We start from the raw sequence: 26819 nt of genomic DNA, 5'->3' as shown, positions 1-26819 counted from the left end.
CTTTTCTAACTACTTGTTTGGGGTTTTTTTGTCTGACAGTCACCTGGGCAGTGGTGAGAAATTTCATTGACCAGTTTCATAGTGACAGCTGAGTGACCTAACATGGGAATTACCTTTTGCTTTTTTTGTTTGTGTAGGTTTTCAGTGTGCCTCATATTACCACCACTGAACAAGTGTCTTTTTTTACTGGCACAGAAAGAAAAGAGTACAGAGCAAGAACTGTGTTTAATCAGATGCTTTGGACTAACAATTAATGCAGTAAAAGCACCATCCAAGAAAGAACAGAAATATCATAGGAACCATCTCAGACTGAAAAGAGGCTTTTGTTGTTCTCTTTCTTCCTTTCTTTCTTTCTTTCTTTCTTTTTTTTCCCCTGCTTTTTGTAGTTGCTGTTATAAGTCTGATAGTTTCAAAGACACTTCAAAATAATCTTCAGTATTTGTTTGCACTATCAGAAAATATAAAACTTTATTTTTAATCTCACTCATGTAGTTATCATTCCAGAGTAACTCCACTACACTGAGTGAAATTAAACTTAAGCCAAACCAGTGTGATACAAGAATCAGATTCATAATAACGCACCATGAAAAAGCTAGCTGCTTTCTCATTTAGAAGAACCAAAGAACAAGAAAAGAAGCGAGACCTATTGATTTTGGATGCCTTCACATTTTTACATTTTCTTCTTCAGTTTTTTTAAGAGGCATGATTTTCAGAGGTCAGATGAAGAAAAATGCACTGGAAATCAGGCTTCTTTTAGTGCCCCACATTAGAAAATGAAGCATCCAAAACCACCAGCAGTTTTTGAAAATATTAGTCTTGTGGCTAGAGGATCTCCCAAAACAGCTGCTCTGACAAAATTCCAGTGGGCCTCCACAGGAGTGTTACCTGCTCAAGCAGGGCAGCATCAGACCCAATTGCCTGTCATTATGTAGGTGCACTGAAGGTACACTCTGTGAGAAGTTACACTTCCGTAAGAGCTACAAACGAAAACCCTGTCCCTGCCTGCACTCCCAGCACTGAGAATGTTGCCACTGAATCTGGTAGGGACAGGGTCAGACTGTCAGAAAAGTTCATTTATATTCTAGGGAAATATAAAGCACTATCCCTCTTCTACTGGCGTTCAGCAGGAAAACTTCATGTATAAACATTGGCAGAGTTACCCAAAGTAACTCTGAGGAGTGACAGCTGCATCTTTTTCATGTCAATTTCAACTGTAGTTTGGGGAGATGAAGTGCATATGCAATACTGTAATCTGGAAGATTTATATAAGGCAAAATGATCATTCATACATTTTCTAGAAAGAATAATTAAGGTCCACTTCTGGTATCACCAATAAGCAGAAATGGCTAATGGGCTTTTCTGACACTGCAACTAAACTGGAAAGTTACTAAACACCAAAATAATGCAATCTTTTGGGAAAGACATGTCTGAGTTTTAACAAATCAAAACAGTAAAGTGATCTGAGCCTTCCCCCAAGAAATAAAAAATGTGATCTATAAAATAATGCTTAATGTGATTTTTCTTAAAAAGGAGAAGCATCATTTTTTAAGGCCCTCATATCTGATGGCTCTGAAACTCAGACTCCCACAAAATCCTAGGAATCTGATCAAGCCTGCCAGATACTTAACGAAAAAATGTAAAAAGTGTTTTCATTATATATAGAAAAAAATATATATATAAAAATCAAATAAATATGAAAACATATGCTCCATTTCTCGTTTATCTCTCACTCTGTAATATTAAGGAAAACAAAACAAAGCACCATCACCAACAACACAAAGAGAAGCCAAAAACCCCCAACCCCTCCCCAACACCAAATAATATGCCTGATGGGAAAATAACCAGGTGTTCCTCTTCCTGAAGAACTAGAAGGAAAAGCAACCCAACTGCGAGGCAATGAAGGCATTCACTTCCAGTTCACAGTATTGCAGTTAGAAGTACAGTGAGGTCTAGGTAAGTGATGGAGCAGGAGCTGCCTGGAGTGGGGGAGGAGGAGGTGTTCACATGACAATACAGCATTGACAGCGCTTTTTCTTTTGTGTACCTGGGGCAGCTTCCAAGGGCAGGCTCTCTTCCTTCCCCTCAGGAGAGGAGGGCTCTGTCGTGTCCGACAGGGGCCTGCCAGAGACCAGCTCAGCAGCATTCCCATCCATGGTAGAAACATCTGTCACTGTCTTCTCCCGCAGTGACTTCTCGTCATCTTCATCGATCAGCACAAGCTCTGCCTTGATGGTCTCATCGTAGCCCAGCACTTTCTTTGTCTCTTCTTCATCATCAATGTTCTGGTAGCCCATAAATATCATTGTCACTGGCTGATCTGCACTGGCCTCTGGGATTTCACCACCACAGGGTTTTTCTTGTGGCTGAGGGTTCACAGCACATCCTTTGCTGGATTTGTGTACCATTTCCAGCTTTGCCTCCTTGAAGAGCATTTGCTCCTTCATATGGCTAAGGTTTCCATCAGCTACCACATTTTTGTCTGACACAGTCATTGTTTCATAACCTCCTTTTACACTTGATTGTCCAGCTTTTTGCATAAGTTCATCTACGTCCTTTGAGCTTAATTTATGTACTCCGTTTTCTACCACTGTGCCACCAGAGTGAACCTCATAGACTACCTTGGAACCATCATCATAGACTTTGAATCCTCTTTGATGGGCCTCATCTGGGCCAACAGGTGAAGCAGAGACAATCTTGGTCTCTCCTGTCTGTTTGTCTTTCTCCACATTAATTTCCATGGTGCACAAAGCTTGAATGAAAACAAGAGAGGAAGTGCATGTTACAACAAAAAAAGCCAGTGAATGGTTAATTGCCAAACAGACAAAGAAAACTATGGTGTCCCTTTTTCCTGTCTCCTGCTTCTAAAGGGCTAAGCGTTCTACGTTAGAGGTGGGATGCAACGCTATGGACACTATTACACTATGGCTTTTATATAGTTGGAGGCTGGGTGTGTCTGCAGCAAAGAGGACCTACTCTTCCAGCTCACACCACATGGAGCTGTCTCTGGCCAACTAGGAGCACCAAGAGGTGTAACTTAGGTGTAACTTAGACAGGGGGAGGTGATAGCATGCAGGTTACTCTCTAACTTTCCATTCTGAACTTGCCTAAAAATTCGAAGAGAACCCCTCTACTCTCTTTTCTGCCATCAAATTGCCAGTTAGTCAGTAACAAGTTTTGTTTGCAGGAACACCCAGACCATTTAATTATTAGTGCTTGTCCTTTCTTAACTCCTCCATCTGTAGCATCAAAACATTTTAGAGCGGTAAAGTAATATTGTTTATCTCTGTTCTACATGTGGGAAAACAAAATCACACAGAAACAGGACGAGTTCTCCTACAGGGGTGTGGCAGGGCAGCTCTCTCAGCTTTCACACTAAGACATAAATGGTGACCTCTACTTCCAGGTTAAAAGAATGTACAAAAGAGCCGAGAAGCAGTCCCTCGTTTATGTGAATTAAGCATTAAGCACCACTATGAAAGTTGAAGGAAAAAGTAATAATGAACTAATTTTCAATGTGTGAGGGCTGTTGCTTTAGAATAACAAAGGTTTTCTAGCAGTTAAGGATGTAGTAATGAGACGAAAAGTGTAGACCGCACAGTAGGAATAGACAAGCAGTCTACTCTGTTCCAACACCCATTCTGACATATGATGGCATATAACTAGACAGCTTTTCAAAGAAAAAATGTGCAAAGGTATCTCAGACTTTCCAAAGTGTTCATTTGTTTAAGCATTCGTTGTATGCATATGAAGACATTTTGGCTCCTGGACAGACATCCACACACAATTAATTACAAATCACCACAGGCAGTGACAAGTGTTTGTGAGACGTACAGTTATCACTTTCATCAATGGACCTCAATGGTATAATCATGATTTTTCTTACCTGGGGATACTTCAAGCTGGAATGTTTGCTTTTTTCCCTCATTTACTTTCAAGTGAATACAGAAAATCCTTGCCCCAAGAATCAATGTAGCTTGGTATGTTTGTATTTAAAAAAATAATTATTATAAAAATTTACTGTTACTTCCAGGTTATTTCCTTAGCCTTTTTATTCACACACAGTAGAACTACTTTTCCTGTAACCTTAAAGGAAAATATTTCATCATCCATCATCCGTCAACAATGGGAAATTTATAATCATTAATCATTTATATATATATATATATACACACACACACACACACACACACACACACATATATATATATACATAAAATCATTACACTGCCTATAGTGCTAGATAGAAATGTAATGTGTTGGTGAGCAAGTGCACGGTCTTCTCCATGAAATGGTCTCATTTGTCCACTAAGAGTCCAGTCTGATGGGCAAAATGGTTGGGTCTGGCTGTCTACGTGCTGTGTACATCTGTGCAGACCTTGGCTAGCCCCAGCAGGACTGGATAGGTCAAGTACAGCACCACACAAACACTACATGGAGCCAGGGGACAGAGATAATGGTGGGTGAAGGAGCCTTGCTGCCTCTGAGAATGATGCATTGCTGAAGGCTAGAGTGGGCTGCAGAAGCACCATTCTCACCTTGACTGCCCTTAAGGGAGTGTGTTTTACCACTGCTTCAGGAGTTTATGGACTAGTTGTGTCCATAGCTGTCATGACCCTGGGCACAGGATGCCCATTACAAACAGTAAAGAAGGGCTTACAGTTTTTTTATCTTCCTCCTGTGCTTGAAATGCCCTACAGGCATTTTCATGCCTGGCCATCCCACAGCAGCCTGGGCAGCCAGACGGGAGCTGAGAGCTCACCTCTGCTCTCAGGTGTGCAACTGGAGACTGCAAGGCAGCTGGCATGGTTGGAAACAGGAAATTAAGGCTGGAAATAAAGAAAAAAAACTATTGCCCCAGGGTTGGTAGCAATTAAGTTATGAAGCATTTGCTCTGAGAAACTGTGGCAGACAGCACCATATTGCAGCTTAGAGAGAAGCTAGCATGGATCCCTTGCTCAGGACTGTCCCAGCCCAGGAGCTGGTGTGCAAGTGCTCTTTATGTCTTACCCCAGTGTCTCCGCTCTGAAGATTTTAATCCAATTTATAGTGACAATTGAACAAAGAGATGCAGGTACCAACACTGACACTCTAGAACTTTCTAGATGCAGTTTCTTGAGGGGGAAGAAGAAAGGACAAAGCATTTTGTTTATTAGCTTGGTGCCTAGGGCTTGGGTGAGTGGGCTCTGAACATCGCTTGACCTCACCAGGGCTGCTCAGGCAGGTACTATTCAATAACTTTCAACATTACAAAGGTGAAAAATAGAGACTGGCTTGCCTGTGGTGAAGATCCTAACTCTGGCAGGTTTCTGAGTGGCCAGCTGAACTGAAGCTAAGCTGAACCATGAGGCAGCAACAGCATGTTTAGAAAATCACCTCTGATGGGCAGAAGTTCCTGATTTGTCCTGAGCACCACAGCTCAAAAGAGAGGGCACCACCAGCCCATCACTGGCTGCCTGTTATTTTCTTAGAGAGAAGTAGAACCTTGAGCTCCTCTAGAGATCCTGTGCTTCCTTTTTTCTTCAAAAATTAAAAATATTTGGTGCATGGCTTTTCATTACAGATTGGTGTTTTTAATGTGAAATAGTTGAGTTCTGTGTATTTGTAGCGCAGAAGAGGATGCAATCTGCCAGACCCTCCCTGTTTTGATGCACAAATTTAGGTCAGTATTGTGCATGAGAAGAAGACATGTTGCGTGGGAATGAATTCAGACGCAGATAGCAAAAATTTGATAGTTAAATCATGTGGACCTGGCCATATTTGAGATGGTGACCTTGAGGAGCATGATCATGGCAAAGAGCAAAGACAAACTCCTGACCTTTACAAGAGTGAATTTTCAGCTGTTTAAGGAGTTGGTGAATGAGATCTTCTGGGAAACTGCCCTTAAGGACTGTGGGGCTGACCAGAGCCTACAAGGCTTTGAGACCACTTCTCTTAGCATGCAAGAGACCTTGTTTACTCCTGTGTAGGAAATAAAAAAGGTAGGCCAGAAACAGGCATTGCTGAACTAAAGTCACCTCCCCAAACCAAGGAGTCAGAAAGCAACATCTACCAGTGGAAGCAGAGACAGTGACCGGGGAAGAGTACAGGAATATCGTTTAATGTCAGGGGTCAGGAAAGCCAAGGCAAAACTGGAATAGGACTTGGTAAGGGACATGACAAGTAACAAGAAAGAATTCTGTAAGTATACAGATCAGGAAAATAAAGGCCAAGAGGAATCTACATCCCTGTATCTCCCTGCAAACAAGACGGGAGAACTGGTGGTGACTAATACAGAGGAGGCTGAGGTACTCAATGAGCTTTTTTGCCTTGGTCTTCACTGGAGTCAGGCTTCCCAATTCTCTGAAGTACCTGATCCTCTGGGTGGGTGTGAGGGAAGTGAAGACCCTTCCACTTCAAGTGAAGAACATGTTTGGAATAACTTGACGAAGCTCAATAGCCACAAGTCCGTGGGACTGGATGATATGCATTTCCAGGGTCCTGAGGGAACTGGCTGATATTCAAGGCCAGGCTGGATGGAACTCTGAGCAACCTGGTCTACTGGAAGATAACCCTGCCCTTAGCAGATGGGTTGAGGGAACGAGGTGATCTTTAAGATCCTTTCCAACACAAACTAGTCAATGATTCTTTAATTCTATGTTGTTGCCAAGCTACTCTCATTCATATTTGAAAAGTCACGGCAGCCAAGTGAAAACCCCACTGACTGGAAAAAAGGAAATGCTGCCCTTTAACATTTTTTAAAAGGGGAGGAAGGAAGAACTGAGAAACTACAGACACTGAGCTTCACCTTTATGCCTAGGGAGACCATGGAGCAGATTGTCCTAGACAGTATGCTAAGGCACATAAAAGATAAGAAGGTTATCTGAGGCAGCCATCATGGTTTTACTAATGGAAAATCGTGCTTGACTAATCTGGGGGTCTTCTGTGATGGAATAATAGCAATGGTCACCAAGGGAATACCAAGTGCCACATCAGAAGGATGGAGCATCTCTCTCATGAAGACAGACTGAGTTGGCTGGGATTGTCCAGCCTGGAGAACAAAAGACTGTGGAGACCTTATTGCAGCCTTCCAGTACCATTAGGAGGCTTAAAAAAATGAGGAAGAGGGACTATATAAGGGCAGACAGAGACAGGAACAATGGTTTTAAACTGAAAGAGGACAAATTTAAATACTCAGGAGGTGGTTAGGTGTGGAACAGGTTGCCCAGAGAAGCTGTGGATGCCCCATCCCTGCTAGTTTTCAAGGCCAGGCTGGATGGTGTCCTCAGCAACCCAATCTTCTGAATGGCATCACTGCCCATGGCAGGGCAGTTGGAACTAGATAATATTTAATGTCCCTTCCAACCCAAACTTAAAATTTTATGGTTCTATATTTAAGAAGAGTTTTAAGATACATATTTTTATGTATGGTATGGAGTACTGTCATGTAACAATGTCTTATCTATTAAGGAGACTTCAGGCAACTGGTTCTAGCACTCCTTGCAGCACTTCTTCTCACTGCCTTAGAAAGTTAGCAGGTGTGTTCCTTTGGTGTTTCAGGTCTGGCTAATTTGCTTAAGCTTTTGACTCTGTCAACATTTTATTTTCATGTCTTCTACAGTGATTTTACTGCAGTGATTTTAGATATTGGCATAATGTTATTTATGACCAATCTAGGGACCACATTAAAGCTACTTGGCTAAGGAAATGCATAAACATATGTGATTTTCTTAGGAAGCTCTTCACCAGTAAAAGGCACTGCCATGAGAGAAATTAACAACAGAACCTTGCTTATCTGCCCGTGCATAATGTTTGTTGTCTGTGAGAAAACCTAGCAGCCCAGCTTGCCAAAGTAGTTTCAAAATGAACTAACGTTGGTGCTAAAATGTCTTTATTTATCCAAAATGTATTTACTGCAAAATGTGATAACTAATAGAATACAAAACTACCTGACAATAGAGTTGGAACTGAAAACAGTACTTGAAGATGACAGCCAGTATTCACAAGTACAAGTTTTCTGCACAAGCTTTAATTACAGTGAAAACACAATGCAGCACTTCAGGACAAGATCCCAACGTGCCAGCAGAAGGATCCAGATTCTTTGTGGATTCAGAGCCTTTTCTTAAAAAAAAAAAAAATCTACTTACACTTTGAGCCTGTTTTAAGATGGATGGTTACAGCCCACCTTTAAGAATACCTGTTGCACTCACATGATACATTTATCAAGGACTACATTTACAAGACTTCTGAGTCATCAAAAAAAAATGAAAGAAATTATTACTTTCTTGTCATCGACAAAATGGCACAAAACACACAGAAAAACTTGCTCTAAAGACACATCAGGGTAAGCACTTGTGGAAGGAAAGATTTTGGAATGGCTTGCAACAGAACTTATGGGAAGAAATACACATTTCATAGCTGTGTACTGTGCTTTAGCTGCAGACATTGCTTTGCTATGCTGGTTAATCCATTTCTCAAGTAAGCCATATTTTATCCCTTTCCTTGGGACACCTCCTAGGGAGCCACCAGCAATTCGGTCTTGAGATAGGAAGTATATGATTTAGAAAACAAGGATTTTGAAAACAATTAAAATTTTCAGCTTCTAACAGTCTTGTTGCTACATTGTGTGCTACACGCACACAATCTGAAAAATAAGTGTTAGAAAATTCTCTGTATGACTCTAAGCACAAAACAAGCTCATCTTTTCCCAAGAAGAACGAATGGCGTACAAAGCAGCAAAAATGACATAAATATTTGAAGAACATATGTGGTCTTGGAAGTGCCGATCTGGAGTCACATGGATACAAGAGACAACACAAAACCTTGGCCTAAATATTATGTATTTGTACCAGCAGAGATGGAAAGAATTGAATATTTCCATGGGTTTTTTTTTTTTTTTTTTTTTTTTTTTTTTTGTTTTGGTTTTTTTTTAAAAAAAAGGACATTACCTATGATAATTGTATGTAGTTCAGCTACCTTGTTTTGAGAGTACTCACTGCAGTTCAAAAAACCTTGATTTATTTACAATAATACACATCAAGCAGTATTTCCTGGCATTTAAATTATATCGGGACACCAGACTCACTAAAATAATATAACAAAAAGGGTTCATGGCTACTGGACTGGCATTATAATACTTTGTTCCTTGAGACTTACCAGCTACTCTGCTTGATCCGTCCCACCCAGGAATTGGCTCTGCTGTTCGTGAATAGAGGGTTGGGAGTTCAGGGATCTGGGAGTAAATGTAATTTACTGCATCTGGTGTCAGAGAACAGGAAACAGTTAGATTTGTGCTATGAGCCCCAGTGGCTTCATTGCTTAGACAGCAGAGTGTTGTCAGCCCTGACAATAGTCACTGGAGCTTTGTACTAGATAATTGGATCAAAGCAAACAAAGTGCAAAGTCACTGTCCTGTGATTGGTGTTCAATAGACTAGCTGAGGCAGGAGAGAATGGGTCCAGATGACTCAAACCTTATGTCAGTTGAACACATAAAATTATTTGTCAGGAGGTTCTGGATTTATCAAGTCTTTGAGCTTTAAAATGGGGAGTGAGGTGGGAAAGGTAAGGAACTAATCCAGTGTGGTACACAGAATACATGACATTTCAAACAGAGATATAAAGGCCTAAAAATGCTAGTGTTTACTGAATAGGATAAGAAATCATCTCTTTTGTACTAGTTGTTTCCAATATTACGGAATCAGATTTTGGCTTTTTGTTCTTAAAGCTGAAATTTAACTAATAATGAATGAAATCTCTTATAGATATCAATAGGGTACCTGTTTTGGTCTTCAGTAAGTATTAAGCTCCTGCCAGTGCTGCCATGCCATCATTCATTAATAAATCCTGAATTAGTAGAAAGTTGTCTTAAATTATTGACTTGTTTTACATTTGAGATTATGGCTGCTTATCATAAGCTAAATGTGTACTTTAGGAGATATATTAATACATTTAAAAGTAATTCCTTGGAGATATTTTGTGGCTGGGTTAAATATAACTAGCATTAATTGTTCTGCTTGAATTCAGTGGCTGAGCTAAGAGCAGAGCTCAGAGGAGAGATGTGCAAATAACTGACTTAAGGTTCAGGCACCAGACCAAAATAAAACAAACCAATAAAAACCAAAGCAACAACAAAAAAATCATCACATTCTTTCCTATCTGCTGGAAACGTATGGAGATAGTTAAATTTATGTTCAAATGTAGAATCCTATTTGGTGTGGAACAGACCATTCTTTTTCCTCCAAGGTTATTTTGCCAGTTCAATGTATAATTTGTCAAGCCCTTGGTACTGCCTAGTCCACATGTCAGGGTAGGAGGCAAAATCTCCCTTCCTTGAAGCCTCTTGTTGCTATAAACAGGTAAGAGAGGTTGACCACTGCAGATCATAAGAGGGAACTGAGAAATGAGACACAAAATAAAATGTTCTGTTGTAACATGCTTGACTGCATCTGGTTAAGGGAGATACTTCCATCGCATTTTCCATGGGCTAACACCCATCCCAAAAAAGTACCTACACCTTGTAGTGTCCTCAGGAAAGACATGATGTGCCACCTCTAATCCCAAAGCTTTTTTGGCAGAAAAATTGAGCCTGAAATTAGCAAACTGGTTTTACTCTCATAGCAGTCAGCGATGGCTACCGGTGCTACTGGATGCAGAAAAATAAGACCCCAGGATGAAACTCCATCCCTCTGTGGACCCCTGTAGGTAACTCAGGTAAGGAGTCCCCTTTCCTCATTTCTGGTGTCAGAAAAGTAAGGCACAGAGGCACAGTGCAAATTCATTTAAACCCCCCACTAATTCAGGACATAAATTAGTTCTGTTTATAGCAGATGAATTGGAAAAAATCCCCAAGCCTCTCCAGGGAAGTGTTGGTTCATATTTCAGGGAACAAATGTCAAACTTGGCAAATGGACTTTTATAATTTCAATGCATACCGTATCCTCAAAGTTTTATATTTTTAGCAGTAGAGCCTAGGACAAATAATCAAGATACACAGCTGACTGAGCAATGACCAGCAACAGCTGCTTTCTTTTGCAGGGTTACTTGCCTCTAATGAGAAATTGGTACAATTCTTGGTGCTCTTGCTCTGTGAAATATCACCAGCAAATGAGTAGGCCATTACTGAAAACTGAAGTAATTTCTCAGAACAAAGGAGTGGGGACTGTGTTTCTGGTCCAGGGAAAGAAGGCACTTTGTGTTCTGGAAATGGCACAAACTTAGTAATTATTCATCCCACAGAGTGTCCTTTTGGAATAGTAGTTTCAGTACACAATCATCCAGTTACTGAGTGACAGATGTGTCACATGTTATGTGTCATAATCAACGTAGACTTGAATTTATCAAGTTAACTAATTACCCTTACTACTTCTGCAGCTCATGAGGATCAACAGGCATGGCTAGGGTACAGTTTGCATGCAAGGACATTGCAGGAGGCAAAATTCTTTGCAAATATTTATTTTTCCCCCAGTACCTATAGGGGGAACTGGGCATGGCTGACATCTAGCAGTAGGGAAATTCAGTTGTACAGCTTGATGGTGAAACTCTCCCTTTGATGGGGTAGATGTCTGTGGACCTCTGTAAGTGTTTTTGTTTGGTTTTTTTGGGGTGGGGGGGTGGGGGGGGAGTGTTGTTTTTTTAGTTGTGTTTTTTTGGTTTTGTTTTGGTTTTTTTCCCCCTTGCCTCCTGCTTTAGGAGACAATACTTGGCTAAGCATTAGATGTTGTTAGTATTGAATTAGTTTAGAAATTCTCTGTATGTTAATTATCATAAAATATTTATAAAAATAACTTCGGGGCTCCAATCTGCCATTGCCATGAGAAGAGAATGCTGGGAGGACATTGCAATTCTCATGTAGCTCCTTCTGGAGCTAGTGGTGGTGCCACAAGTCAGAAACAGGGTATCTGACTACAAGCTGGGGTTGGTTGATTCTGCCAGCTCCAGTCTAGTTGCTGCCTCCCCCACCCAGCCTCCAAAGAAAGCAAATATGCTCATTTCCTTTTCTCTCACTGGCAACAAGGTCTCTTTTATTTAGCACCTTTAAGAGGATATAAGAGGCTAATTTTACAAGGAGTGGAGAGATACAAATTAGCATTTTGTTTACCTTAAAAGACGGAACAGAAATAACATTCGAACAGACTGCACTCAATATTTTCATTTCAATCTTTGGTAAGTTATTATTACCTAATGATGCCATAAAACAGGTTCTGTGTCTTTTTGTATTATTTGCAACAAAATTAATTTTAGGAGTATGGCACTGTTCCAGGTTAACAGAGAGACAAGTACTTGGCAATACATATGGGGCAAGGTAGTCCTTCAAGGGTGCTTGCACAGAGCTAAACCTTTGGAACTGCTCTGAATAGCTCCCACACAGAGGCTTGTGGTCAAATGTCAGAAGGATTAATTTTCCAAGGGATGGATTCTCTTTAAAAATACCAATACCACTAAAGTTAGTGGTGGGTCTTCTGCAAATACTGACTCCCAGCGCAGGGCCATTCCACCTACAAAGCTCTCTGGGGCTGCATGGGGCCGTATCAGGAGGAACAGTGATTTTGGCCCGCCCACCATGTTTGTAAGAACATCAATGGAGGCTTTTGCTGGGAGCTGAATGGTCTGGCTCTGACATACTGAATGCTTTAAACAAACTTGGGGGTTAGGGCCCACAACTGACAGTTGTACATCTATAAGGAACATGGTGGATGAGTGCATCCACCAGAGCACTGAGAAATGCTCCCCAACCCTTTCTGAAGGCAAGAAGCCTGAGGTCAGCCATCTCAACTGCATGTATACCAATGTACGTAATATGGGAAGCAAGCAGGAGGAACTAGAGCCTTGGGCCCAGTGTGAGGGATGCCAGAAGAATCACAGAAACGTGGTGGGAAAAATCCCATGATGAGGAGACCACAATGGATAGCTACAAATATTTTCAGAAAGATAAGGAAGGAAGAAGAGGAGGTGGAGTTGCACTTTACAGAGGCATTTCCGTGTATAGAGGAGAGCTGTGAAGACATGCCAGTTCTATTTAACAAATGCCTTAGGATCATGATTAGATGGGTCATCACTAAGGAGGATGTTATGCTCCCTGTCAGGATGATGAAGCCAACAAATCCTTACTGTGGCTGCTCAGTGAAGTCTTGGGCCAACTGAGCCCAGTCTTCATGGGTGGCTTCAATTACCCACATATTTGTTGAGAAAAAAACCCCAAAATAAACAAAAAAACCCAAGACTGGAATGTCTTAAGGACTCCTTGATCCTACAGATGCTGGACATGCTGACTAGGAGCAGCACATTGCTAGATTTACTGCTTGCAAACCAAGAAGATTTATTTGACTTACACTGGTAGCCTAACTACCAATGACACCTTGGATACAGTGAGCAAATATTGTGGAGCTGGAACTCCTGCTTAGAACACTGAAGACCAGTAGTAGGATGAAGATCTTAAATTTTAGAAGAGACAACTTTAATACACCAACAGCCTAGCTGTGAGAGATTCCATTGGAAGCATCCATGAAGGTCAAAGGACTTTGTGATTGCTGGGAGTTATTTGAAAGTGTCTGCTGAAAGCACAACAATGCTTTGCTTTCTTTACAAAGGCAAAGGAAGAAATCTAAACAAAAGACTTCCCTGGTTTAACAATGAATTGTTAGCTGTAATCAAAAGCAGAAAAAGCAATATACTGGTGGTGGAAAGGCAGCCAGTTCGCCACGGGGCACTACGAGCACCTTGCTAGGAGGATGCAGAAATGCAGTCAGGAAGGCTAAGGATCAGCTAGGACTAAAGCTGGGAAAAAATGTCAAGAAGAAAGGGTTCTTCAGTATTTGTGAGCAGTAAGCAGAAGGAAAGATACAAGACTACTGCTTAAGGAAGGGGAAGTTAGCAGCTAACAATGGTGACAAGGCAGATTTCTCAATACTTTTTTTTGTCCATTAATACATAAATCCACACACTAGAGTGTTAAGAAAATGCCTGGCATTTTTGTAAGGAGACCATCTATAATATTTGAAAGACACAGAGATATGTCCCTGATGACTAGAAGAGGCAAAAATGTCATACCACAGGAATGGACCAAAAGAGGACACAGGAAACTGGAGGCACAATGGACTTACTTTGTCCCCATGGCAAGTGACAGAAGGAGTCCTCCTAGAAACCTTTACAAAACAAATGAAGCTGGTGATTGGGAAAAGCCATAACGGATTTACCAAGCACAAATCTTGACAGACTAATCACCACCTACAACATAATAACATCTTCTACGGACATGGGGAGAGCAGTGGATGATGTTTATTTAGACTTCAGCAAAGCTTTTGACACCATTTCCGACACTATTCTCCTGGCCAAGATGGATTGAGCGGTGCATGAGATAGGTAGGAAATTGTCACACTCCAAGGGTGGTGATAAATGGTTTTTACTCAGGTGGCCAGAGGTGCTGTAATTGTGGCTGCTCTAGATGGAGACTGAATTTAAAAGTTATCAAAAAAGTTATCAAGAGCCTACAACTGAGAGTCAATGGCTGATGAATTTTTACAGGACATGTGGAAAGAACTCTTCAAAGAGCTGTACTTGACTCCTCTGAGTGCATGCTGATCTGTTTTGCTCTTGGGCTGCACGGCTGGTAAATATCAGAAGAAAGAAAACCAGAAAAGTCTCTAAACAATGTTTTGGGTACCAGCTAATTCAGGTCAGCTTTCCTAGACTACTTTTTGGCTGAATATATGCTAATACATACAAAATTCAAACAGAGGTTTGGGCAAACAGTTCAATTACTGTAATTGTGGCTTCTGTATGTTGGCTGAAGTGGTAGCATATAGTTTGCATATAAACACCCAAATATTGCAGAGGATGCATTTACCTCTGAGGCAAATTGAACAGACAAGAGAGTTACATCAGATTTTCACATGCCTTTTATTTTATATATACGTGCCTTTTATTTATTGAGTTTAAACATACACACATGGAGCAAGGGCTCTCTCCTTTCCATTTTTCATGATGTGCGTGCAGCATAGCACTGCAGCCTGCCTGGTTTTGACTGCAGACCTGAGCACCAACAGATGGTGTAATGCCTAGCATCATCTCAGACCTTGTTTAACGGAGAGCTTGTCAGCTGCCACAGAGATGGCAGTCACAACTGAAGGTGACAGGTCCACAGCTCCCAGCCTCAGCATTTCTGCTCTACTTTCTCTTACAAAGTGATTTACGAAGGCAGTGTGTTTGTACCGTGGAAAATGTGGAATTTGTGTTAATTGTGCCTGGATGATTTCAAGCTCAGAAATTCTCACTGCCAAACACATCTTTTTGTCTAGGAAGGCTGTGAAGGACATAGAGCATCACTTGATTGGTTACTGGTGCTCACAACCACTCCTCTCCTTCCCTTACAGTCTTTGCTTGGACCTCTCTGGGCTCTGAACATCCTCTATTGTGCCTCCTGCACACTCAAAATCTCTGTCACCACCATATAGACGGTACAAAATTATACACAAGAACACAATGGTGAGATAATACATTTTTGTACTGTTACTGCATTTGCAATAAAGGGACACAGAACAAACAAACATGAGATGTATGAACTTGAGAGTCTTTCATGATGTAGCAGCGACTGAAGAAATTGCCCAAACGGGTTGTTGTTGGTTTGTGTCTGTGTTTTACACAGCCTTCCTGGGTTATCCAGTGGCTCTTACCTTTTTCCTCTGCAGCCTGTGTTGTCAGACAGATGGCTGATCTGCAGCAGCAAAGCAAGTTCTGTGCAGTTTTGAAGGAGGGGAAGAATCTATGGCACCAAAGTGCTCACAGCTACGTACATGTTTTCTTCCTGCTCTGATGACCTACCCTCTCAGATCACTGCCAGAGAGAATACAGAGGACCAGCTCAGCTTGTACCTTATGAAGATGCAAGGCTGCATTGTGCCCACAGTGGGAGGGCTAAAAGGACAACATGCAGCCTCAGTCATCTCTAGAGGACCAGAAGACAGGACTACCTAGGGGATGACCTATTCCACCTCAGCCCACAAGGACCAGGTGCCAAGAGGAAGAGACAAGATGTATAAAGCAAACGGTATAGAAGAGAGGAGGGAACAGTTTACTGAGATGCAACCCCTGTTCTATTTGCTTGCACAAGTTGGTCTCTTCTCTTTGACATATTTTTGCAGTTCTTTGTTACATTTCAGAAATTACAAGCTGTCCTTAATTCTGACTCAGTCTGTCAGGAAGGGATCCACTGAAAGCAGGCAGAATCTGGAGAGCATGAGGGCTCCTTTTGAACCTAATGAAATATTACATTGCTACATACCTTCAGGGAAGCTAACTGCTTCATAATTGTTAGCTGGAGCTTCCTTTGCTTTCTTTGCTATTACAAGACACATGAAGAGGCAGACTGCACCTTGCAGGAGTCATAGAAGGTCCGGAGTACTTTGGTTGCTAATTCCTGCAGGTATTGTCCCTATTTTGGAAACTTACTAATGACCATGGTGTAAGTCTGTATAGGTATAAAATATTTGCGATTACTACTTTGTGGTAGCCAAATTTAAATCCTTCAGAGGGAAGGAAGACCAAGTTCTCACCATGGAACATACTATCAGAGATTTATTTGTTTGTTTGTTTGTTTTGTTTTGTTTTTGACAACAGCATTTAACAAAAAACTTGGGTTATATTGCTAGCAGGAAAATTTCTGAACTAGATCTTTGACTTAATAAAAGCCCTCCTTAGTAAGTAATACTAATCACCTGGAAAAAACAGCTACAAGTCAACTCAAATACTACATAGTATCTTCCATTGTGTCCTAGTGTTTTAATGTTGGGATCATCCTGCGTATTCCTCATTTACACTCACAATATAGTTGACAGCAGCTAGAGGAGGCAGTCTTAACCTCATTATTTTGTCAGTTCAGAGACATGTACTGAGATTGAGTATCTGGTGCACATATTTATCTACAGATGCCTTAGCATTACATCCTTCCAGGGTCCTAAGGATCCTGGAGTGGCACTACAAGGATTTCTCTAGCTTTCTGGGAACTATGCATATTATTTGTTTACTCAGACACCTAAATTTATAGCTCACACTTTGTATAGATCACAGTTCATATGACACTGAATTAATAAGATAGGGATTACTGCATTTTCATCCAACCATGTGAGGTTTTCCTTCTGCAAGAATCATCATGTGGAGAATATTGTATCAGTGAAATAATCTGCTTTTAATAGTTGTTCCTCTACATTAGGAATAGTCCTCATAGAATTCAGCTGTTTATGAACAGAGCGTGAGCACATACAACAGAGAAGATTGACCACAGAGAGGTGAGAAGGAGTCTGCAGTGCAGAGCTATCATGTGGTGAAAGGGGTCAATAACACAGAAATCTGCTTTAAATTACTCATGCCGTTCTTTCCCTTTCTGTGAGCATAAGAAGAGGTGGAACTCTGCCAAAGCAATATGTTTTACCACAATAGTGACGTTTGTGCTTGCATTATAGAAATACCAAAGAAAAAGGTAATGGCTCCAGCAATAAATCAGAAACACACAATGAAGGAAAGTAACACACTCTTTAAACCTCTGCAAAAAACTATAGTAACAACTCTTGTTAAACCCAAAGCTATTCAATAGTAAAAAGGCACTTACCACCATCCTGGTGGGGGAAACTCTGTGAAGGGAAAAAATAGGATGTTTGATTTAACCTTTAACATTTTGAGTTTAATTTGCTTTACATATTGATTTTTATGCTAGGCTTTCTTTTATGGTTCCTTGGAATTTTTAAATGGGTAACTGTGATTGTTCCTCCTTCGATTTAGGTGTAATCATAGACTGGGGGAGTGGCACATGGTGCAACTAGATGAAGAGCTCTGCTTTTTGATGCAGGGTGTAACGTTTTAAAATGGCATTTGTAGCAAATGCTACTATCTCTGGATGCCACGAGAGCAGAGAAGTTTGAAATACTCTCAGGATCCTGCTGGCATCTTTAAGAGGGGCTGAAGGCTCACATGGTTTCCCCGCAGATAGGGAGACAGCCTCTGAAATCCCTCTTCAAAAAATGCTGGGATGGTAGTGAAAATCCAAATAGCCCAACTAGAATAGACCCGATGCCACTGTGTCTTTTCTAGCCTTGTTCATACCAGTTTAAGCTACATGCTTTTCAACTGCCATTGATCTTTCTGTAAGTGCATGAATTATAACTGCTGCTTCCAAATTTTGTTAAGAGGCTAAATTAGTTTCAATCTATGCCCAAGTGTCCTTTTTTCTCTTTTTTTTCTTAAATACCTTTTGCAAGTTGTCAAAGGCTTTCTCAGTCTCTTTTAGTTTCTCCAAAATTATTTGTTCTTTGGCAGATATTTGTGATTCTTCACTTTCTAATTTCTGTATTTCATGTTCCAGTCTGTGGAAGACATACAGACATGCACATACACAAAAAGACAAAATGTAAAAATTAGTTCAATAAGAGAGAATTTCCTAGGTATTAACTAGCATTTCAAATGTCATCAGAAACAACTATGTCTCTAATTATTCACAACTGATTTCCTAGCCCATGAAGGGCATGTGAATTATTTGTAAAACAGTCCGATCTATTTACAGGAAAAACAGTAATTATCTTATCTGCTTCTGCAACAGCACATACAGATTAACTAAAAATATACTTCAGTGTCCCTTCACTCCAATTCCCATAACATCTCTGATTTTACTTTCATTTTAGAAATCACAGCGCAGGATACAACTATGAATATGCTGTTGTATTTAGAGGAATAAGTGTCTTCTAATGTTTCTGTACTCCAGGAAATGAAACTGGAAATAGCTGTTGGAAACTGGCAGTCAACCAGTTGTTGTAGGAGTTTCTCTTGAACCTGTATTTTTCCCACTCCCCTTCTGGATATCTATCTATGCTTCCTGCTGTTACTGCATGACTCTGGGTCCCCAGAGACTTTGAATAATAAAATATATAGGGAGTTTAGGAAATAAATTTACTCTGCTATGCAGTAAACACTCAGCACTCTCATTTTTCTTGTCAAGACCAAGCAGCTGACACCTTACACCTTAAGATGAGTTGATTATTATTTAGGATACACTTTTATAAAGTTTAGATTCTCCATTACTTTAACTCAAACCTCCTTTTATTGACATGATTTATGCAGATGCAGGAATGTAGGAATACTTTCTCTTTCCCCTCACTCTCCTCCTTTTATGTATGGCACTGTTTTTGTTTTCTTACTTTCAGAAAGAAAGAAAGAAAGAAAGAAAAAAATATATATATATAAAATAAGCCAAGATGAACACATTAAGACAGGGATAATAATCTAAAACTTCCTTTGTCTACCAAAAGATCTGTAGTTGCTTATAACCTGTTCAACCACATTTCCATGGATGGCACATATCAGCATCATCCAGTACTTTCCTTACCCATGGCTGCTTGCTCCTGCCTTTCTGTCACCACTTTTGGTTACATATTGCAACCCAAGACAAATCAGTACTGGTAGACTGAGAGTCTCCCAGGCTCCATGCAGAAGGCAGAAAAATTGCAGGAAAAATACAGATCATCCATCAGAATGTACCTGTTACGCAACACAGGGGTCCTATACCGGACATCGGTATACACAGAGGGTTGCTTTTTACGTTGTTGCTAAATTTATATGACTCTAATTTGTGCTCTCTAGGCCTAACAGTTGAGGCACCTCTGCTGAGGTAATGGAAATACTCCAGGTAAGAGTATTTCTATTAGACTGTTGTACATATTCTTGAGAAAACAACTTGGGTACCAACAGACCTCGCTGGAAAATTTGAACCCAGAGAACGCACTACTTAGTTGGGCTCTCTTTCTACATATGGCCCAACAATGCAAAAATTTAAATCATGCAAACTGAAGGTTGGTTTGCATGGTTTATTTTTTGAGTGAGTTTTATATAATCAGAATTTCTCAATAGTAAGGAGAAGTGCCTGCTTTTTTGATACCTACAACACAAAAGAGTTGCATAAATTTAGTCTGAAAAATAAATGCAAATGATTGTTTTGAGCAACATGTTGTATAATGGCTTAAATAGTAATAAAGCCATTCAGAGTACACATGTACACATACATATATATACAAGACTTTACATTCTTCCTGTGTAAACCTGTTAAATACCAGATAATGTTCTTTTCTTCTAGCCCTGTCTATAAAGGATATGACTTAATTGTCATTTGACACCTGGCAAGTACACCCTGTAATTCCCTTGTTCCTTAGCAGACTTCTTAGCAGATTTTGGACTGGCCTTTGAAAGCTGGTCACAACAATAAATCCTGTTACACAAACAGCTACAATACCTGAAGTGTTGTAGGGAAGAAAATTAAGAAAGAAAATGCAGATTGCGATGAGGAAGAAGATAAAATACACTGTTAGTATTTCTGCTTCATTGGCCCCATCAGCTACCGGATGACTGAGATTTGCTATAAGAAGAAAATTGGTTCAGAGGGTCTGGAGTTGCTGTGGCATGGACAAGGGTTTTGTTTCGGTGATTGTATAGAGTCCTATTTCCCAAATACCACAGAAAAAAACGGGAAACTTTGCCACTCAGACTGCTTGTCTGTCCTGCAGCTTTCTCTAATGGATGGCTGCCATAAGCATCCAAAAGTGTAAGAGGACTTTCTGTAGGGCGGTTTGTATAAGCTAGGAAGTTAAGTGACTCCTTCTCATCTTAACAGTGCTTTCTTGCTATGAGGAAGAAGGGACCACAAACAGCTGATGCTGTCTTTTGGACAGCATTTTGCTGTCATTTGGGGACCCTGATTCCTCGGTTAGTTAGACTACAGACTGCTAGGACGATAAAGGCTGGAAACGACTTTGGGAGGTCTCTAGCCCAAACTCCTGCTCAAAGCAGGGTCAGCTGTGATAAAGCCCCAATGATCATGACTTCTTCCAGTTGGGTCTTGAAATTCCTGAATGATAAGGGGAGGAAATATATTTTAAAGCTACTTACAGACCTTCTCTTTTAGACTCTGTAGCTATCATGCCCTACAAAATTCAGGCCTTACAGTAGTACAGGGGAAGGAGATGTACCAAACTGGTATAGGAAGCCTGGTCTGTGTGTTTGGTGGTGTTTTGACCTAACTACATGAGTGTGGACAAGGCAGCCAGTACATCTTCTGAGAAGACCAGAGGCAGAAACAGAACATGAATTCTCCTGAAAAGATGCAGGAATATGGACAACAGGAGATGTCAGGTCAAAAAGAATACTGTAATTTAGGTGAAAAAAGGGGAGTTATGCAGGGAGATCTGAGAAGTGAAGAGGCATAAGGCGAGGTATGTGTACATGTGCATTACTTTTAGCACTCAGTAACCAGCTAACTTTGTGCTTGGATACAGGACTGCTTTGTGCTCCATTCTGAAGGTGTTGAATGCACTTGCTCAGGTGAAGGATTTCCTCTGTTTTTTCTTCTGTTTCCCTGTTTCTTCTGTTTCTTCTGCATTAATATGTTGAAACCAACAAACCTGGCCTGTAATTTTCATCTTTGCTTAAAAACAGAGGCTAATCTGGTCCGAGATGCCTTTCTTCGACCCCAGGAGAGACCCTGAGCATGAGCAGAGTGAATGCAGATGCTGATGCTGAGCCACACTAGTTTGAAATAAGAACACACAAATCCTAAGTCAGCAGAACTATGCCTGAAGAAAACAGCCTTCTCTATCCTGCTAATTCACTCCAGCAGACACAGACTTCTAGAGATACCTACATTTGGCTCAGCAATGTTTTATTTTTCAGGGTAGGGGGGTAGCAGTATTATAAACAGGGAGAACAGCTGCAGGTTTATGGACCAGCTTCTTTAGCCTGTGCTAACTATGCATTCTGGGTTGTACCTGAGAAATACTCATGCAGTTTCTGCAGTGAAAACAGAAATGTAACAAAAATTATGTCTGTGGCATATACACTGACATGTCAGTGGAAAAAAGAACATTCATCAAGACTAATATGGAAAGTATACAAGTATTCAGAACTTAGGAGAAAAACAGGAAAGACCTAATCACAGTAAACACTTGAAGGGAAAAGGTGGCGGATGCATACGTAGAGTGGGGGATGGTTCAACTTTAACTGATTATTTTGCTATTGCTTGACTGGTACCATATATCAAATTGATATAAAAGCTACAAATAAGACAGTAATTAGTATCAGGTCTCCCAGAGCTGAACATCCTGAGGTGTTATAGCTGGTTTTAAAACAGCAGAGTCACAAGCAGAATACTGCAAGAGACCCCTGATATTTACTGAACAGAGAATTAAACACCAAGTTTAGGGATAACTGTGCTTGGCCTGGAGGGATGAAACTGATCTCTGCACAAACTCTGTACCTGTCTCAAGGATTTTGCCCTCAGGTAGCTTTTAACCTCACAGCAAAACCAGAAACTGAAACTTTACATATAAGGTTTGCCCTCCGGGAAGTACAGTGCCTTCTGCAAAAGTGCATTGACAAAAATACTCCACTCTATGGGCCTCTCATTCCTATTTCCTTTTGGGGCAGCAGGGTACCTGTTAGCTCACCTAGGTTCAGAATAACCTTGGAAAATGAACTTGCAAGGGCAAAGGGTCCTGAAAGACACGTAAGTCTTTTGATCCAGCATAACTTGATCCCAGTCCAGCACTTCAGCTCTTGACAGACTTCCTGTTACCTGTATCAACTGCCAAGCACCAGCAACCTGTCTGTAAGCCAACATGCCTATGAGACTGGAGCTGAAATCCACATGCCACAGCCGTAAACAGTACCCTTTGTCTGTTGTAGGGGAGGGGGAAATCACTCAGAAGTCTTTGGTTTCGTTTCAACATTGGCTTAGTTTTCTTAGCCAACAGCAGCTGTTGCTGAAGCCAGTGGGACCATTTGTGGATGTCACTCTGTATCAACACACTGCTGGTGGTGATGGCAAAAAAACCTGCTTGATTCCAGGTCTGTTGCAGGCTGAAATGGGATTTCAGAGTTGAGCAACTCAATGCCTCTGAGTTTAGTCTTTTTGCAGTGCTCATCCTTCTTTGAACAGCTCACTTTCAAAGAGGAAAGCTGGCAGGGGCACATTTTATGATTTTGAGCAGGTTTTTGTTTACAGAGTGCAGTTAAAATTAACATCTTTGAAGGGGTAATACCTCCATGACTTGAAAAATGGAATCCCTCATTGCCAACCAGTGCTTGGATAAGAGATTCAGGCATGATGCTGAATGAGTTGCTCTGGTAGTCCATATCAATCTTGCTGAACACATGAGAAGGGAAACGATTCCCTCCACCTGGAAAAAATTTCATCCCAGTACCAGCAGAGGAACTTGAGAAGATAAGTAAAATTCCACAATTCACTTTGCTGTCTGAAGTAAATGTGTATACATACATACACAGACTGAGCACTGTAATAACAATCTGCATCTGCCTGGTGTAGGATGACCATGCTGGACAAACGAAGGTGACAAGCACCGGCCACAGGACTTCTTGAGCTAAGCACGATGAGGTAGAAAACACAACCATTATTTTGATTTAACTACTACAATGTTGCCTACTCTGGATGTAGAAGACTTGATGTAATGCAAATTCTTTGACCTGGAATTGAAGAAATTATACAATTGAGTCCCTTTCCTTGCCAAGTGAATAACATTTGTGGAATTAACTTTTGCCTGTCAGGTTTGCCTGATACAGCATTAAATCTCCCAAATATGTGAGCCTTCAGCACTCTGGTGTGACTCAAACTGAAACCACTTTTTCATGAGCTGCTTTTTCTCTTCTTAAGATGTTACCTCACCCTAGCATGATTTCCTCATATCACTGTAACACAAAATTTTTTGTCCTCACGGCACTTACTGCCTACACTTGTTTTTGGTCTTTTACCAGTGTACAACTTTCTAAGCCCAGTTCTTCCAGAATACTTCAAATGGGAGATGTCCCCAGCCCAGGTGAAATTGCAACCTTAAAAACTTCCTACTGACTCAGGAGATGGCAGATCACTGACAGGAAGTCAGTGAATCACTATGCCTTGGATGCTTGCCCTTAGAGCAGAGGAGTACCTGGATTGATCCTCTTTTGGGAATGGAGGGGAAAAGAAGTTTTAAAAAAGACCTGAACCCAGTCCAGTGGCCAGTGATCAAAGAGGTGAAAGAGCAGAGTCTACTTATTTTCTCTGTGTGATTATAACAGAGTGTTTGGATCAGAAGGCTTCTGTTTGTGTTCCTGACCAGGTTCCAGACAGAACCTGGAAGATCCGATCAAGTCCCTGTTCAGTCAAGGAAACACCCTGATAGCTTAACCTGCCCTGGTAGCATCTGGCTTCGGAATCTTCCAAACTTTGGACCCCTCGTGTTTAAAAGAAGTGGCACAAATGTTCTGGTTTCTTGCCCCAGCCAGGTAAGAGGACAATGGTTATTTAGGTACTTCCTGGTGAAGCTGTGTTTCCTCTCTCTTCTTTGCCATTACCCTAATTTTCTCCTTCCCTCCCAAATCCAGGCCTTCTACCTCTGGAGCTTCACAGGCCAGCGTCCAAAATATTAAGGCAAATCAAGTAAGAGCCAGAACTGATATAAAATGCTCGGCCTGCACAAACCAGACGTGTGTCTGGACAGACAGGTAAACAGGCAGGACTTCTACTGCAAGTACAGAGGTGCATCATCTGTGGTTCTTTGCTTGGTACTCACTGGGATGGCAGGAGAAAGGCAAGGAAGATAAAATAGCCACTTGAGAGACGATACATGCTGTACTTTGCAATTGAAAGGTGAAGGTACAATGACTCAGGAAAGACACTGAATGCTGCAGAAACTTGCTTGCTTTCCCATGGCTTCAAGTAAAATTGGCAGGACGAGCACCAGGACAGATGTCCTGGGATGTCTGAGGGGACACAACAGTGCAAAGTACAAACATTTTGTGGCTTTTGGTCATAAAATCCTCTTGTGTTGCAAGACATGGTCCGGGTGAAGGAGGGTTGCAAGCACAGTTTTCCCTAAAAGTCCCTGTAAACAGCAGCAAACACTCAGAGACTTGAAAAGCAACACACGTGTTGCCAACTCTGTGAAAAACAGCTTGTTGGCTTGTTGCAGTTATGCACAAGAAATTTGTTCAGGTTTAGCAACAGATGCCAGCAGTTCAGCTGTACAGTGGATTGTGTTATTTATACCCTGGGAGAGATCCAAGAAATAGAGGGAGAGCAATTGGGGGATGACGGCTGAGTGCTCATTCTTCCATTGTGCAGTAGTGCTGGCTGCTGCAAATACCCAAGGTTAGCACAGATGTATGACCAAAATGAATGCATGACCTTCTGCAGTACTCACACTGCAAGCTGCTAAGGAAGATGTTTTTCTGCAATTCCTGTACGTACTGATGTACTGGAGGTGCACACTGAGTTACCTAGCAGCATTTACAGGAAAGGCAAGAGGCCTGGAAAATCTCCATCACCTTTTTAAGTGAAGGGAAATAAAACAACAACAAAAAGATGAGCCTAAAAATATCTTCTCTGAAGAGATTTCAGCCTCCCATGTACAAATGGGGAAATGTGTTTTGTCTATGATTTACAGTGTCAGATAAGAAATGAACTGGTAAGGCCCACGGGGTCCTCTGGACAGAACACGAGCAAAGCAAAAATGCCCTGCAGAAAAAGAACTTGGGATTCTGGTCAACAGCCATCTGAATATGAGCCAAGAGTGTGACCAGATAGCCAAGACTGCTAATGGCATCCTGGCCTGTATCAAGAATAGTACAGTCAGCAGGCCCAGGACAGTGACTGTCTCTCTGTCCTTGGCACTGGTGAGGCCACACCTCAAGTCCTGTGTTGAATTTTGAGCCCCCCTCTCCAAGAAAGGCATCAAGTTGCTAGAACATATCCAGAGAAGGGCAACAAAGCTGAGGAAGAGTCTAGGAGGTTTAGGGGAGATCCCACTGCTCTATACAACTACCTGAAAGGATGTTATAGTGGAGATTAGTCTTTTCCCAGGTAGACGTGACAAGGCAAGAGGAAATATTCTCATATTGTGCCAGAGGATGTTTAGATTGGATATTAGGGAAAAAATTCTTCACTGAAAGTGCTGTCAAACATTGGAACAGGCTGACCACAGAAATTGATGCAAGCACTGTCCCTGGAAGAGTTCAAAAGACGTAGATGTGGTGCTTTGTGACATTCTTCTCAAGGGGCTAGAAAGGCCATAAAATTCTGCAAGCTCAGAGTGCAGACAGCGCTGCACTGAAAGGCAAAACACATAGGAGACTGAGTTTAAAGGTAGCATTATTATCTAGGGCAGAAGATGGTATGTTGTCTTCTGTCTGGACCTCAGGTGTCTGCAGCTTTTTCCTCAACTATCTATTTTGTCTGCCTGTGAGACCTGGGGAGGTGCTCTCTGTGCTCCAATCTGCTCTTTTCAGGGAGCTGATGAGGTTCATGCACGGCAATTCTTGCAGAGGGGTGTGCTTGCCATCCATGGGCTGCTGCAGTGAAGGGCAGGGGCAAAGGGGACAAGAGTTGTGCCTGACAGAACTCAAAAGCACACCTAGAACAAAAGACAAACATTTTCCTGGCACAAGCTCTTTCCCTTTTTGCCTCCCCTTCCCTTTCTCCCCCTCACCCACCTTCTTCCTTAAATTTCTGCAGAGGTTATTTCCACTGAGACTTCTGCTGAGTGTGTGTAGCAGTAGCTTCGTCCAAAGTCAGTGGCAGCATCTTCTCTATTACTGGGATCCAGGACTTCATTCCTAGCAGAATTCCCATTTGGACTATTAGGAATCCCTCCCTGCCCCCACCATGTTTAATGTTTAGCAGTGTAGAAGCACATGCAAGTGAGTCTTTCATATGGGAATGAAAAGATGTTGCAGTTATTAACTAGAAAAGTGGTGCTAACAAAAATAACAATCATGAGCCACAGCTGTCTATTCTTATCCTGGAGGCTGTAGCCTCCAGCAG

General features: G+C 41.3%; 1 protein-coding gene across 7 annotated transcripts in view; it reads right to left on the bottom strand.

The window, feature by feature from the left end:
* The window catches only part of PALM2AKAP2 (PALM2 and AKAP2 fusion), a 275120-nt gene that overhangs the window by 143034 nt on the left and 105267 nt on the right, over nt 1-26819 (bottom strand). For 2 of the 7 annotated variants that reach the window (XM_040091332.1, XM_040091333.1), the window contains exons 4-7: nt 18213-18327; nt 17577-17598; nt 9133-9234; nt 2045-2749 (exon numbers count right to left, since the gene is read on the bottom strand). The exons of 1 other annotated variant lie outside the window; for it this stretch is intronic. In XM_040091332.1, the coding sequence (XP_039947266.1) occupies nt 2045-2749; nt 9133-9234; nt 17577-17598; nt 18213-18327 (944 nt within the window). Of the gene's footprint in view, nt 1-2044; nt 2750-9132; nt 9235-15646; nt 15766-17576; nt 17599-18212; nt 18328-26819 lie in introns of those variants that run through there. 4 more of the 7 variants (XM_040091334.2, XM_058424238.1, XM_040091335.2 and 1 more) reach the window with 3 other exon arrangements.

Source organism: Hirundo rustica, chromosome Z (assembly GCF_015227805.2).
Source record: "Hirundo rustica isolate bHirRus1 chromosome Z, bHirRus1.pri.v3, whole genome shotgun sequence".
NCBI classification, from domain to species: Eukaryota; Metazoa; Chordata; class Aves; order Passeriformes; family Hirundinidae; genus Hirundo; species Hirundo rustica.
Note: the sequence above shows the minus strand (reverse complement) of the source record. Positions and strands in the feature narration are given on the sequence as shown.